At 45.9% G+C, this 13,568-nt stretch overlaps 1 protein-coding gene across 2 annotated transcripts in view; it reads left to right on the top strand.

Moving 5' to 3' along the window:
* Ttc12 (tetratricopeptide repeat domain 12) overlaps positions 1 to 1,678 on the top strand; it is a 46,095-nt gene extending 44,417 nt beyond the window's left edge. For both annotated transcript variants that reach the window (XM_076843766.1, XM_076843765.1), the window contains one exon: positions 1,548 to 1,678. In XM_076843766.1, the coding sequence (XP_076699881.1) occupies positions 1,548 to 1,623 (76 nt within the window). In that variant the 3' untranslated portion in view covers positions 1,624 to 1,678. The remainder of the gene's footprint in view (positions 1 to 1,547) is intronic.
* Positions 1,679 to 13,568: the final 11,890 nt, after the last annotated feature.

The following is a 13,568-nucleotide window of genomic DNA, read 5'->3' as shown; positions in this document are numbered from 1 at the left end:
TTGCAAGGGACCACATGCCATATGGAGTTCTGTTGGGAACCCTCTTGCCTTCTGCCTGGGCCTCTGTGGGGCCTAGCAGTTTCTTCCCTGCAGGAAGTCTTCCTCAAAGGAACTGGGGAACACTCAGCTTCCAACTCACTTACAGCCATTGTCTTTTTGCCCCTCATTCTCTCCATCCTTCTCTCCTTCACTTGTCCCCATTCCTCCTCTCTTTCTCACAACATCTCTCCTCCTCTCTCACTCTCTTGTTAGTCAGCTTTTCATCAGAGTGACAAAATACCTGAGAAAATCAACTTAAAAGGAGTAAAGGTTTGTTTGGCTCACAATTTCAGAGGTTTCAGTTCTTGCTCACTTGGCCCTGTGGCTTTGGGCCCATGGTGGCACAGTATATCATAGTGGGAACATTTGGCAGAGAAGGACTGTTTACCTCATCATGGCAAGGAAGCAAAGACAGACAGGATGGGACTGGAGTCCCAATGTCACCTTCAAGGGCATCCTCATAGTGACCTAACTTCCTTCCATTAGCTCCACTTTCTAAAGATTCCACCACCTCCAACAGCACCAGACTGGAACCAAGCCTCTTAGAACATGGGCCTTTGGGGGACATATCAGGTCCAAGCTGTAGGACTAAGGATGCTCTTCAATTGGTAGAGCACTTTCCCAGCCTGCATAAGGCTCTGGTTTAATCTCCAGCACACACACACACAAAATCCAAACTTTAGCAACTTCCTTTCTTTTTCTTTACTTTTCCAGAACAGATTCCTACTTGGTTGGTTGGTTGATTGATTGATTGCCTGGGTCTAAACAAACAAAGGAATATCCAGTAAGGGTGGCATTTTTCCACTGGAGGAAATAGAATGGAGAAGCAGATATTCAGAACTCATGTCTGAGGCCACCCAGCAAGCCAGCTCAGGAAATCTTGACTTTAACTCTGTGCATTGCTTCTTTTTGCTCAGGCTCCCGCTCTGCTCTGCTCTTGTTCTGATGTGCTTAAACATCCTGGGGTGTGTGTGTGTGTGTGTGTGTGTGTCTGTGTGTGTGTGTCTGTGTGTGTGTGTGTCTGGAGGGTGTTCCCCTAGCATAGAAGCAGGGAGCCTTTGGGGCTGAGGGGAGTAGGCTCCTTACAGCTACACACTTCTAATGCCTCTGTAGAATGAGAGGGCTGGCTTCGATAACATCTGAGGTCCTTTCAAGTTCTGTCTGGTTGATCAAATGGAAGGAACAGATAAAATCTTTCTTCTACAGAAAGCAGGGCACATTAGCTAAGAGGAGCTCAAAGTGGCAACCTGCTGGGGAGTCCCCCGAGAACATGGTCCCATCTGATCAGCCTGTCACACCTGCCACTCACAGCAAGAGTGTTTTCAGCATTCTGTGGTCTCCCTGTGAGCTTTCCCTTTGATCTCTTGGGCTCAGCTCACCAGTGCCACAGCCACTTCTCTTCCCACTCAGAGAGATGGGCTGATGTTCCCAGCCAGCTGCCACATGAGATAGGGATGGCTTGGAAATGTGACATTTCTGACCTGGATTTTGTGTTCTGATTACAACAGGTTTACTGCTCAACTGAGAGAGCTTCATGGGATAGAAATTCTCAACTCTACAATGAAATACATCCAGGATTCTTGAGAGAGGTGGTGTCTGTGCTATTTTGTAAACACACACCATATGTTCTGGGGTGATGATGTGCTAATAAAGTTCTCTTAGATATCCACTCTAGAACTGAATGTTTATTTTCAGTGTGTTTATCTCGTGTGTTTTCACTGGTAAGAAGAGAGTGGGCATCGGTGGTGACTGTAGTGGAAACTGCTTCAGTGAGCTCAACTCCGTCGCACCCGCCTCTGAATCTTCCCTCCCATTCTGTGTAGTCTGGAACCCAGCCAACACAAAGCCACATTTTCCAGACCCCTTACAACAACACTTGGGAACCAGATCCTGCCAGTTTAAGACCACTTCCTGCCCCATTTGCCGTCTTTTGCTGGCAACATGCTAGAAATGCCAGGTTTCTTGGCAGTGACATTTTGGCATCTGCTTTCCAGCTCTGAGTGCCTTGAGATAGACAAAGTGGCAGTAGTGGTGGCAGCTTTCTGAAACCCAGCACAGCTATGGCACGTGCTCTTGAACTCACTGGGCCCAGTGGTCAGAGTCACTGGCTGTCAGGGCAGCCCTGTGCAGTCTTGGGAGTCATTTCCAGATGCCATGCCTGGCACCCTGCAGCCCATCCAGTGGTGTCTATGTACCCATGCTGTGTGTTAGATTGTTCTCTACTTAAAATGCCAGAACAGGGCTTCTGTTTATGCACTGAACCCTGACTTATGCATACATTGATTCCTCTATCCTACTTTAGTTCAAATCCCATCCTCAAAGGCCCTGCTCCCTTTTCATTGACCCATGTCCATAAAACCTTAAACCACAGCCACCTGTAGACTCCAAGCCCCTAAGTGAAAAGTCTAGTGAGACTACTCTGGCTTTTTAGTTCAATCACTTGGTCATTTTAGAATAGAAGACAGGATCTACTTTTGTTATAGTTTAAATATGAGGACATCCTCCAAAAGCTCATGTGTGAGATAATGCAAGAATGTTCAGAGGTGAAAAGATTGGGTTATGAAAGCCTTTGCCTAATCAGTGCATTAATTTCCTGCTGGAGATTACCTGGGTGATAACCCTAGGCAGGCAGGATGTGGCTAGAGGAGGTGGGTCATTGGTATGCCTTTGGGGTATATATTTTGTCTCTGGAAAGTGGAGCTGTGTCCCTCTGCTTCCTGGTGTGATGTCCTCAGCTGCTTTCCTCTGCCACACCCTCTGTCTTGATGTTCTGCCTCATCTCAAGCACCTAGGTATGGAGCCAGCTATCTTATGAACTGGATCCTCTGATATCATGAGCGCCAAGTAAACTTTTCCTCCTTAAAATTGTTTTTGTGAGGTCTTTTGGTCACAGCAATGAAAACTAAAACAACCCTGTACAGTGAATGACAAGAGTCCCATACCAAAGTTCCAAAGAAGGGTATACCCTGCTACCTCCCAGTTATGTGATTGGGTAGGTTGCCTCATCACCCAGGCTGCTGCATCTGGGAAAACTGGAATGGCACCTGGCCAGCCTACCTCTCATGTTGCTGTGAAGGTTAAATTAGGACTTGGAGGTATATATAGTTTGGATCTGAAATGTCCCCCAAAGACCCATGTGTTAAAGGCTTGGTCCCCAGCTTGGCACTCTTGGGAGGTGGTAGAAATTCTAAGAGGTGGGAGAGCTTTGGGTTACAAGGTCGTGCCCTTAGAGGGGGTTAAAAGGACCTTGGTTGTCTTCTTTCTTTTGCTTCCCACCAAGAAGTGAACAGTGTGCTCGGCAGCCATGTGCCTGCCTTAGGCTGGCCAACCTCCAGAGGCCTAAAAACAGTGGGTCCACCCAATTATGGACTAAACCTCCAAAACGTGAGCCAAAATAAACACGGTCTCTTTGTAAGCTAATTATCTCGTATTTGTACAGTGACAACACTTACTGACATCAGACATGAAGGCATGTTAGGGAATTACAGCACTACACAAATATCACCAAGCATTTCCATCTTGAGGGGTGTGTATAGGGGGCGGGGCTACTATGATGTCAGTGGATTTAGGTTTGAGGGTTTGGGAATGGGTAATTTTATGTCCTTTAAGGAATCAAAGCTGGATGTTTTCTGAAATACTTAGGAAAAGAAACCTCCAGAGAGATCTTACTCAACACACACAGAGACGATTCTTCCTAGGAGAGGCAGTCATTGGCTTAAATGGTGTTTGGTGTTTGGTGGTGGGGGGTGGGACTGGTTGGAAGAATCACTAACCCAGAGACCCTCACTCTGGGGTCGGGGTACCACATGGGACTGGTGTAAGCTCCCAGGAGTATACTATGCTGGCGCCATAGTACTGTTCCTGAGTGGCAGGCAGGAGACAGGCCTCAGAGAAGCTGGGACCTGCCCACTCAATACTGTCATGCAAACAAACACCCTTCAAGAGGCTACTGAATTGCAAAGGGAGAATGGCTTGATGCTAAACAGCAAGAAGAGAAAATTAGAGGCTGCAAAATGTGCTTTTTCAGTGAGAATTCAGTGGAGCTTTGAAAATGGAAAGAGCTGCCTCTGTGCACACCCGACAGGCTTGTCTGATTCAGCTCAGGCCCTCCTTCTCCTGCTCTTTGGCTGCACTCCTCCTTCCTGGCTCTTGAACATGGCTATTATAGGTGTAATCTTATCGCTGAAAAGTGGGGAATGTCAAATTTTATTATTTGTGCTTCAGAGCACCTGTGAGAGCAGTAATCTTTCTCACTTTGGAGGAGGGTCTGCTGCACCTGAGGTATGCCTTCCTCTCACAGATGGGAAGGGATGTCTTATAAACAGGTGCTACTTCAAGGTGAGCTACCCTTCCCCATCTTGTTACCTAATGCACATTTCTATGCAAGGGATCCAGGCAGCATTTAAAAAAAAACAAAAAAAACTATGGCATGTTCGTGGGCTAGCAGCCACTGGCACCAACCATACCACCTCAAGGTACGGACTATTCAGAGAAAGTAGAGTCTGATGTTTCCTTGGACAAAGGAGCTGGGATCATCCTAAAGAGGATGTGACCAAGATGGAGCTCAATCTCTGTGCTGAAACCCAACAAAGGTACTAGATAACACACTAAACAGCTGTCCCCTGCCTTCAGAGATGATGTGACATCAGCAGTTGTACTGGGCAGCCAAGTGACACTGAAATTAAATAACAGGAGGAAATAGCAGGAGGGGCACAAGGTGATGCCACAGCTAGGGGACTGCTATTGGAAGTGTTTTTATGAGGCCTGACTACAGCAAGAGCCTCTTGGCTTGGAGAATTTGGAGGAAGGACAGAAGATGTTTAGTCCTATATGATTTTTTTTTAAGAGAGAGAGAATTTTAATATTTATTTTTTAGTTTTCAGCGGACACAACATCTTTGTTTGTATGTGGTGCTGAGGATGGAACCCAGGCGCACGCATGCCAGGCGAGCGCGCTACCGCTTGAGCCACATCCCCAGCCAATTTTTTTTTTTTTTTTTGCAATAGATCTCATTTTCTTTCTTTTCATTTTTGTATCCCAGGGGCATTTACCCCCTGAGCCACATCCCAAGCCCTTTTTTAAAATATTATTTTTTTATTTTGAGACAGGGTCTCACTCAGTTGCTTAGAGCTTTGCTAAGTTGCTAGAGCTGGCTTTGAATTTGGGATCCTCTTGCCTCAGCCTCCCAAGCCTCTGGGATAACAGGCATGTACCACCATACCTGGCATAGATCACTTTTTCAGTCTTGAAATCACAGGCTCTCCTCCAGGCCCAGTAAGAGGAGGAAAGAATCGAAGGTGAAGAAAACACATTCAGAATGACTCGCTTTCCCAGTGTGAGAGGGCCTTTGCCTTCGTGGGCTGGTGTCCTGTAGCTCTGCACAGAGAGAAAATAGACCCCGCCAGTGCATTGAGCACCTGCTCTGCACCCAGGGTAAGCTTCACAAGGACCTGGTGAGGCAGGGTTTTTTGTTTTGTTTTGTTTAATTCTCATTTTAGGAGTACAAAAACTCAGAGAGAATAGGTACTTCCTCACCGAGGGTCCCATAACCAGTAAGTAGGGGAGTCAGAATTTGACCCCATGTTGTGTTAACTCTTTCTGTAGAAAACATTTTGCTACTTACTAAATGCGGCCTGCAGAAGTCATCATCCTTCTCTAGCCCCGGTTTCCTCTCTGTAAATTAAGAGCAACAACCCCTACCTCACATTCTTTGGTTGGATATAATATTCATGAGGTACCTAGGACAGGTGACTGGCAAGTAGAAGACATTTGTTTCATGGTGAATATTACTTTTCTTTTTCTTCTATTTTCTTTTTAAGAATTGAACTCTTATTTTACCTATTTGTTTTTGTGGGGTGCTGAGGATTGAAACCAGTGCCTCACCTTGTGCTAGGCAAGCGCTCTACCACTGAGCTACAGCCCTGGCACAGAATATTACTTTTCTATCAGAAATGACCAAGAGGCACTCTTTTATGCTCACAGATCTGCTTATCTCCAGTTCCCTGGAGGCAAGCATGTTTACCTTTCTCTTTATGCCTGGAGAAGCACATATGAGGATCCCTCCAAGCCCAGCTGCCAGCCTGATTTCTTATATTACATCCAAACAGCCAAGTTCTGAGAACTCTAGTCCTGGCTGGGATGGTGTTCTAAGCATATTCTGAGCCCAGGAACAGTGCTTCTCTCCAGGAACCAAATGACTGGGCCCTGCCAGGACCTGGGGCTGGGCTGCATTTCTATTAGCAGGACACCATGTGTGGTGAAAGGGATTAGAATCAGTGCCTCAAAGCCCCCTCTCCAAACAGAAGCCCCTCTGTTTCTTGCTAATTTTCCTCAGTTTAGAATCAAGAAACTGGTAGATTCCATCAACTATCACTCCAACCACACATCCATCAGGATATTGTTAGTTCTTTTTTCCTCAAGTCCCACAGCTGCATGTCCGACCCACAGGCCAAATCATTGAGAACAGGGAAGCCAAGCCCAGAGGAACACCCAGGGGACCATCATCTAGTCCCCTGCTCCATGTCCTGCAGTGGTTGGTGGACAGCCAAACACTGGGCTTTCAGAATCTGAAACTGGTGGGTTGATTAGTTTCTTTTTAACAAGATCTCTAATTTGTCCTCAATTTCAAAAAGGGAAAATGAAGAATGAGTTCTCCCTGGAGACATTCTGTCCTGTGGTCTGAATCTGCCCTGAGGCTAGCTCAGGCTTCTCTGGAAGACAGGGAGCACTGTGCTGCCACCGAGCATCTCAAACACCCCCAGTTCTGGAGCCAGACTCTTGTCACGGCCAGTTTAAGGAAGCTGCTGTGTGTGACAGTGGCTGTCAGTCAGATGTGCCAGTCCACCTCGGCCTGAGCATCACTCCATTGTCACAAGTCCATCTCCAGCCTCACATTTACACTTTTAATCTCTTGCAACGCCATCTGCTCATTTAGATCCTTCATCTCCCCTCCAGCCACAGCTCGTGTGTACGCATGCCCACGCAGAGTTCATCTCTCCGCAGCCAGGAGATGAATTTTCACATGAAAACGGGTAAGCTGGTGTGCAGTAGGGATTTAGGTTGGATCACAGGCGTGGCAAGATAGAATTGTTGGAATATGTGGTGAGAAAAAAGGCTCTTAGAATGTCTAAGCTAAAAATTATTCAGGGATCACATATCCAATATCAGCTTTATTGGAATCCATCTGATTTCATTTGCTTAATACAATTCACTGACTCAAAATATCCAGCCCAAATGTCCTCATTTTACGAAACAGAAAGCTGGATCTCAGAAAGACCAGGTGAGCAATTCTCCTTGTTCCAGGACCCTTAACCTAATGGTTTATAGCGGGGCAGGGATTCCAGACCCAGAAACCCTGGGAGGTAGCCTATTCCAGCAGGTTGCAGGTGCAAAGCTGAGCACCACTCTTTACAATTTTCATAAGCTCAGTGAGTTGCTTGCCCCTTGATTGCCTTGTCTTTAAGAGAGGGGGACATGCCCAGTGCAGTGATTCATGCCTATAATCCCAGCAATTTGGGAGGCTGAGGCAGGAGGATCACATGTTCCAGGTCAGCCTCAACAACTCAGTAAGACCCTGTTTTAAAATAAAAAAATAAATAAATAAAAAGGGTTGGGGATGTAGTTCAGTGGTAAAATGCCGCTGGGTTCAATCCCCAGTACCCCTCCAAAAAAATAGATGGGGGTGGGAAATATGATTCTTACTTCATGGGGTTGATTTTGTGAACTTCGCACTGTGCTTGGCACAAAGTAAGCCCTGAGGAAAGGGGAGGTCCAACTGCCATTATACTGGCCTCCCTGTGTTAGGGTCCGTAAACAAGTCAAGATGGCACCTGGCATTTTGCCAGAGGGAGTGGTTTGTGAAGTAACGCCAGTTAGCCATTAAGATGATAGATTCCTTAATGACTGACTGCTCTGTCTAGATTATAACAATTAAGCTGTGTGTAATCATTATGATGAGGATTCCTTATTGGTTGACTGCTGTATCTAGTTTATGTTAATTAAGTTAAGCTGTATATTCAGTTATGTATATATACCCCTCCTGTCCTACAATAAACGGCTCCCACTCCTGCTGTATCAATCTACACAAGTTGCTTGTCACACCCCCCCCCCCCCCGGGTTACTTTGCTGCAGCCAGACTGCGGCATCCCTGCTTTCCCAGAGGCCCCTGCCTGGCTATCGCTGTGTGCTCTTTTCCGGAGCTCTTAAACATAAGGGTTGTAATCAGGGTCAGGAGCATTCCTACATAATCCTATTCCAAAGGTAGGGTATAGAGAAGTGGACTTCCAGGTTCAATGTTATCGAGATTTAGATGGGCCTGCAGAATTGGAGAGCTGGGCTGGTGAGGAGAGTTGGTAGGAATGCAGGTAGAGTGAAGGGCAGGCCCAGGGAGAGAAGGATTGAAATGAGCATTCAGTGGTATTAGATGTAGCTGAACACTGCACCACATTGTCAACATCAGGGGAAAGTAAGAAAGACAGGCACTGGATTTGGTTCACTTGAATGATTGCAATAGCCTGCTTACTGATCTCCCTGCCTCACCCAGATTAAAGCCACCTTGCACACTGCAGCCAGAGTAATCCTCTTTTTTATTTTATTTATTATTGGTGCATTACGATTATAAATAATAGTAGGATTCACTGTGATACATTCATATATGCACATAACATAATTTGAGGGGCTGGGGATGTGGCTCAAGCGGTAGCCCACTCGCCTGTCATGCGTGCGGCCCGGGTTGGATCCTCAGTACCACATACAAACAAAGATGTTGTGTCCGCCAATAACTAAAAAATAAATATTAAAAACTCTCTCTCTCTCTCTCTCTCTCTCTCTCTCTCCCTCCCTCTCTCACTCTCTCTTTAAAAAAACAAAATACATAATTTGATCAATTTCATTCCCCCAGCACCTCCCTTTCCCTCCCCTCAACCCTCTCCTGAGCTCCTTCCTCTCAGAGTAATCCTCTTAAACACTATTTCAGTATGTTGCACCTCTTCTCAGCCACCTTTATACAAGTGTCTAGAAAAAAAGCGCAGGGCGGGCTGGGGATATAGCCCAGTTAGTAGAGTGCTTGCTTTGCATGCATAAGGCCCTGTATTCAATCCCCAGCACCACACACACACACACACACACACACACACCAAAAAAAGAGCAAATGTCCTTGCTGTATGAGTGTGTGTGTGTGTGTGTGTGTGTGTGTGTGTGAGAGAGAGAGAGAGAGAGAGAGAGAGAGAGAGAGAGAGAGAGACTAGGGGTAGTAAGACTACAGAACTATTCTAATTTTCCAAGGTTTTATTAATAAAGCACTCATGTTATTTTACCTACACTACTATATGATATATATGCAGTCTTTACACTACACATGAGTAAGAGATGTTTCATAAGTTTTAGATATAATTTAAAATAAACAACATATCTATTATTAATCCTCAAATTACTTTTTCTCACAAATAATAGCTATAAAATTTTACATGACTTTTGCACATAACCCACCCAGTAAAACCTTGCTGAACCATAAAGTAATCTTGGTCTTAGGAACATGTTCTCTGGTTCCCATCTAGGCCATCAAGCCTGGGTCCCATGTCTTTGGGGTTCCGTGTGGTGTACCGGCATCCCATGGAAGCCTGAGTAATGTGCTGAGTGACAGCCCCCACTGTGCCTTTCTCTCCTTTTGCACTGGCTCCCCAGTATTGGTCTGCATGTGTCCCCATGCTTTCTGCACCTGCTGTTCCCCCCACATAAGAAGTCCTTTTTCCTTTCCTCTCTAAATTCTACACATTCACAAAGCCCCAGCATAATCAAAGTGACAAGTACCTTTTGTTAAATATTTAGTAGGTTTCAGATTCTGTTAATGAGGTGGATAGTATTATTATTCTCCCCCCTTACTGATGAGGAAACTGAGGCACAGAGAAATTAAATACTGGCCCCAGATCTGTATCTAGTCCCTCCAGGCACTCCCCTCTCCACATGAAGCCCTCTCCAGCCCACACGGTTTCCCTGTCTCTGAATTTCTGCAGTATGTTGCACTTTTAAATATTCATTGTTATGAAATTCTCTTCTGTGTCTTTATTTTTTTCTCTCCAACTAGAATTTAAATTTATTAAGGAAGTCTTACAGATAAGAATAAGAGAAATAAGCATAGACTGATTTTAATAAACTTACTTACTCTAAGGCCATCCCCTTCTGGAGGGCAGGGTCTTGAGTCTGTGCTTGGCACTGCCCTTGACCCTGCCCTCAAGAGCATGTGAACGAGTTGCCAGTGGAGAGAGTGGCTTCCCTTTCCAGCATGAGCCCATCTCCTTTGACTCTCCAAACCAGGGTCACCCACCCAGTTACCCCGACTCCTCAGAGGCATATGTGGCTGCCACCTCCATTCTCTCTCACAATATCCACATGACCCTGAACTAGATGGTCCCCTTTGTGCTGCTTCTGAGCAAACAGAGGGCAAAGGCCAGCCCTCAAAGGCCTCAGAGAATCTTGGCACTTCAGGACAAGACTCAGCCCTGCAGTGCGTCTCCTTTTTGTGATAATAGCCTCGCATGGGGAAGTGCTTTTAACATCTTCAAAAGGCCTTTCATGTCAGTCATCTCATTTCATCTGCACAATGTCCCTGTCAGGCAGGTACTAGTATTTCCCATTTGAAGCTAAGGGGAGAGAGGCCCAGAGAGTTAATGTCTTGTCCACAATCTCCCAAGGAAACCATGGCTACACCAGTGCCAGCCTCCAGCCTTCACCTTGAACCTCACTACCCACTGTCTGGCTCTGCCCCTCCTCGCATCAGTTTTCCATCCTAAATTGCAATGTGGTCAACTAGCCTGATCTTTTCCCGTATTCCCTGAGCGTGAAGGGGAAAATGAAACTCTAACCCTTTAAGGTTTTATCAAAAAGCCTTGCTAATCCATCAGCAGTCTGGTAGATAACAGCTTAACCCTCCCTATTGCAAAGGATTACTTTCACATCTGGTGGGGCCCAGCATGCCAGAGGAGGTGTTGAGTGGTTTTAAGTCTGTGGAGGTCACAGCGCTTTCTCTGTGAAAATGGAGATGCTCAGATTTCCAGGCATTGCTGTCCTCCCACAGGGGCGTTCAGCATCTGTGGGTACATCAACCTCCGCCCAGATTACTTAAATGACAGCATATTCCCAAGAGGCCCCGCATTCATTCACTCACTAAATATTCAGCAGGCACCCACCATGTCCAACATCACTTTGGGTAAAGAGAATCCTATTTTCTCACCCACTGCTACTGTAGCTATAGTGAGGCATTGTTAAAGTGAAAACAAATTAGACACAAGCAATCAGAAGCTCCCTGTGGTGCTCCCAAGGCCTGAGTCCCCTATTCATGCAACCCTTGTCAAGTATTACAGAAACATCCCATGAGAGGGAGGCCCGGAAGGTTCTCTAAACCCAGCCCTTGGATGGCAGGGCCATTACTCCAAAGCCCAGGTGCAGGTGGGTGCCTGGAGTCCTTCAAGCAAAGGAGACTTTTGAAGTCTTCAGAATTCTATTTATCTGCTCTCGGTATTGTAGCAGTTCATAAATGAAAGGATCTTGGCTGATGATACAAAGTTTCTCCCACGTGAAGGTGAGGCCTTGTAAGAGGTCATTCAGTCACTGGAGCTATGACCTTGGAAGAGATCAGTGCAGTTCTCATGGAACTCCAGTCTCTCTCTCTGATTTCATCCGGCTGTGTGATTGCTCTCACAGATGCTCCTACCATTGTGACCCCATCTACCATGAGGTCCTCCCCAGAACTGAGCCAACCCGTGTCTTGCCCTTGAACCTCCAGAACTGGGAGCTAAGGAACTGTTTTCTGGAGAAAGTACTCTCTCTCAGGTATTCTATGATGGTAATAGAAAACCAACACAGGGAGGTTGGAAAGACATCAGAAGAAATTTGACCTACTGCATTTACCCACTCAAGAGAAAAGGAACCACCTTGAACGTCAGTGGATAACCTCTGACAACCAGAGCTACAGAGACCTGGTCTCATCTTTCTTTAGAGGTTGACTCAGGCACACTCCTCCACTGAGTGCTAACGTTTAGGGACCCTTGTCCTAGAGTCCTTTCCAAATGTATAGGCCACACATCTGAGGCTCTCGGCCATTAAAAGATCAACAAAGGAAATAGGTGGTTTTGTTGTTGTTGTCTTGTTGTTTTTCAGAACTAGTGGAATCATACAAAATTCTCATCAGGCATTGAAGTAGGGATGGTATCTTTGAAATACAGACACTTCAAATAACTGGACTGTTTGTCTCTATCATGGAACTCATTGAGAAAGAAAATCACTCTCCGCAGGGGTGGCAGGAAATGCTTACTCCACAGCAGGAAGCTAGGAAAGGTAGCCCTCCGTGGGCCACCATCTTTTCTGAAGATACTCTGGAACCAGCATGAACCAAAACTCAGAGGCCCCAATTTGACCTCACTGGGCTCATCAACATGATTAGCTGACTTGGGTATTTGCTTGTCTAGTCTGCGAGGGAATCCCTCCAGTTCCAGGAATGATGCTGTGACTTTTTTCTTGAGGAATCATGTCTCCCTCATGTTTAGACCACAGGATCCAGGTGAAGCTGAGGGTCTTAGTCCCCTGTTGCTAGAGTCGAATACCACAGGCCAGGTATTTATAAAGGATAGATATTGTACTGGTCAGTTTGTCATCACTGTGACCAAAAGACCAGACAAGAACAACTTAGAGGAAGAAAATGATATTTTGGCTCACGGTGTCAAAGGTTCAGTCCACAGTCAGCTGACTCCATTCCTCTGGGCTGAAGGTGAGGCAGAACATCACAGCAGAAGAGCACGGCAGAGGAAAGCAGCTCAGGACATGGCAGCCAGGAAGCAGAGAGAGTTCTGCTCACCAGGTACAAAATATAAACCACGAAATCAGTCCCTCAGTGACCTACTTCCTCCATCCATACCCTACCTGCCTGCAATTACCACCCAATTAGTCCACACCAGTGGATTAATCCAACAATTAGGTTATAATTCCCATAATCTAATCCTTTCATCTCTGACCATTCTTGCATTGGCTCACACATGAGATTTTGGGACACCAAATATTTAAATCATAACAGGGACAGATTTTAGCTAATGGTTCTGGAAACTAGAAGTCCAAGACTGGGAAGCAGCATTTGCTGAGGGCCTCAGGCTGTGTCATAGCATGGTAGAAAACTGGAAAGGCAAGCAAGCACATGCAGAGGGGGCCAAACACAAGTGGCAGCCCTGTGTTACCATAACCCACTCCCGAGGTATTGCTCCTTGAGAGCAAGAATTCACTCACTCCTGCAAGAGTTTACCCAGATCCATGAGAGTCACATTCATCCCTCTTAACAACCTGATCACCCTCAAAGGGCCCATTTTCCAACATCCCCACAAAGGCAAATAGATTTCATCCTGAGTTTCAGAGGAAATAAACTGTATTCAAACCATAGCATTCCACACAGAAACTCATGTCCTGCAACACAAAATGGGATTATTCCATCCCACTAACCCAAAAGTCTTATCTTGCTCCAATACCAACATGGAAGTCCAAAGTCAACT

The sequence above is a fragment of the Callospermophilus lateralis genome, chromosome 2 (assembly GCF_048772815.1).
Source record: "Callospermophilus lateralis isolate mCalLat2 chromosome 2, mCalLat2.hap1, whole genome shotgun sequence".
NCBI classification, from domain to species: Eukaryota; Metazoa; Chordata; class Mammalia; order Rodentia; family Sciuridae; genus Callospermophilus; species Callospermophilus lateralis.
Note: the sequence above shows the minus strand (reverse complement) of the source record. Positions and strands in the feature narration are given on the sequence as shown.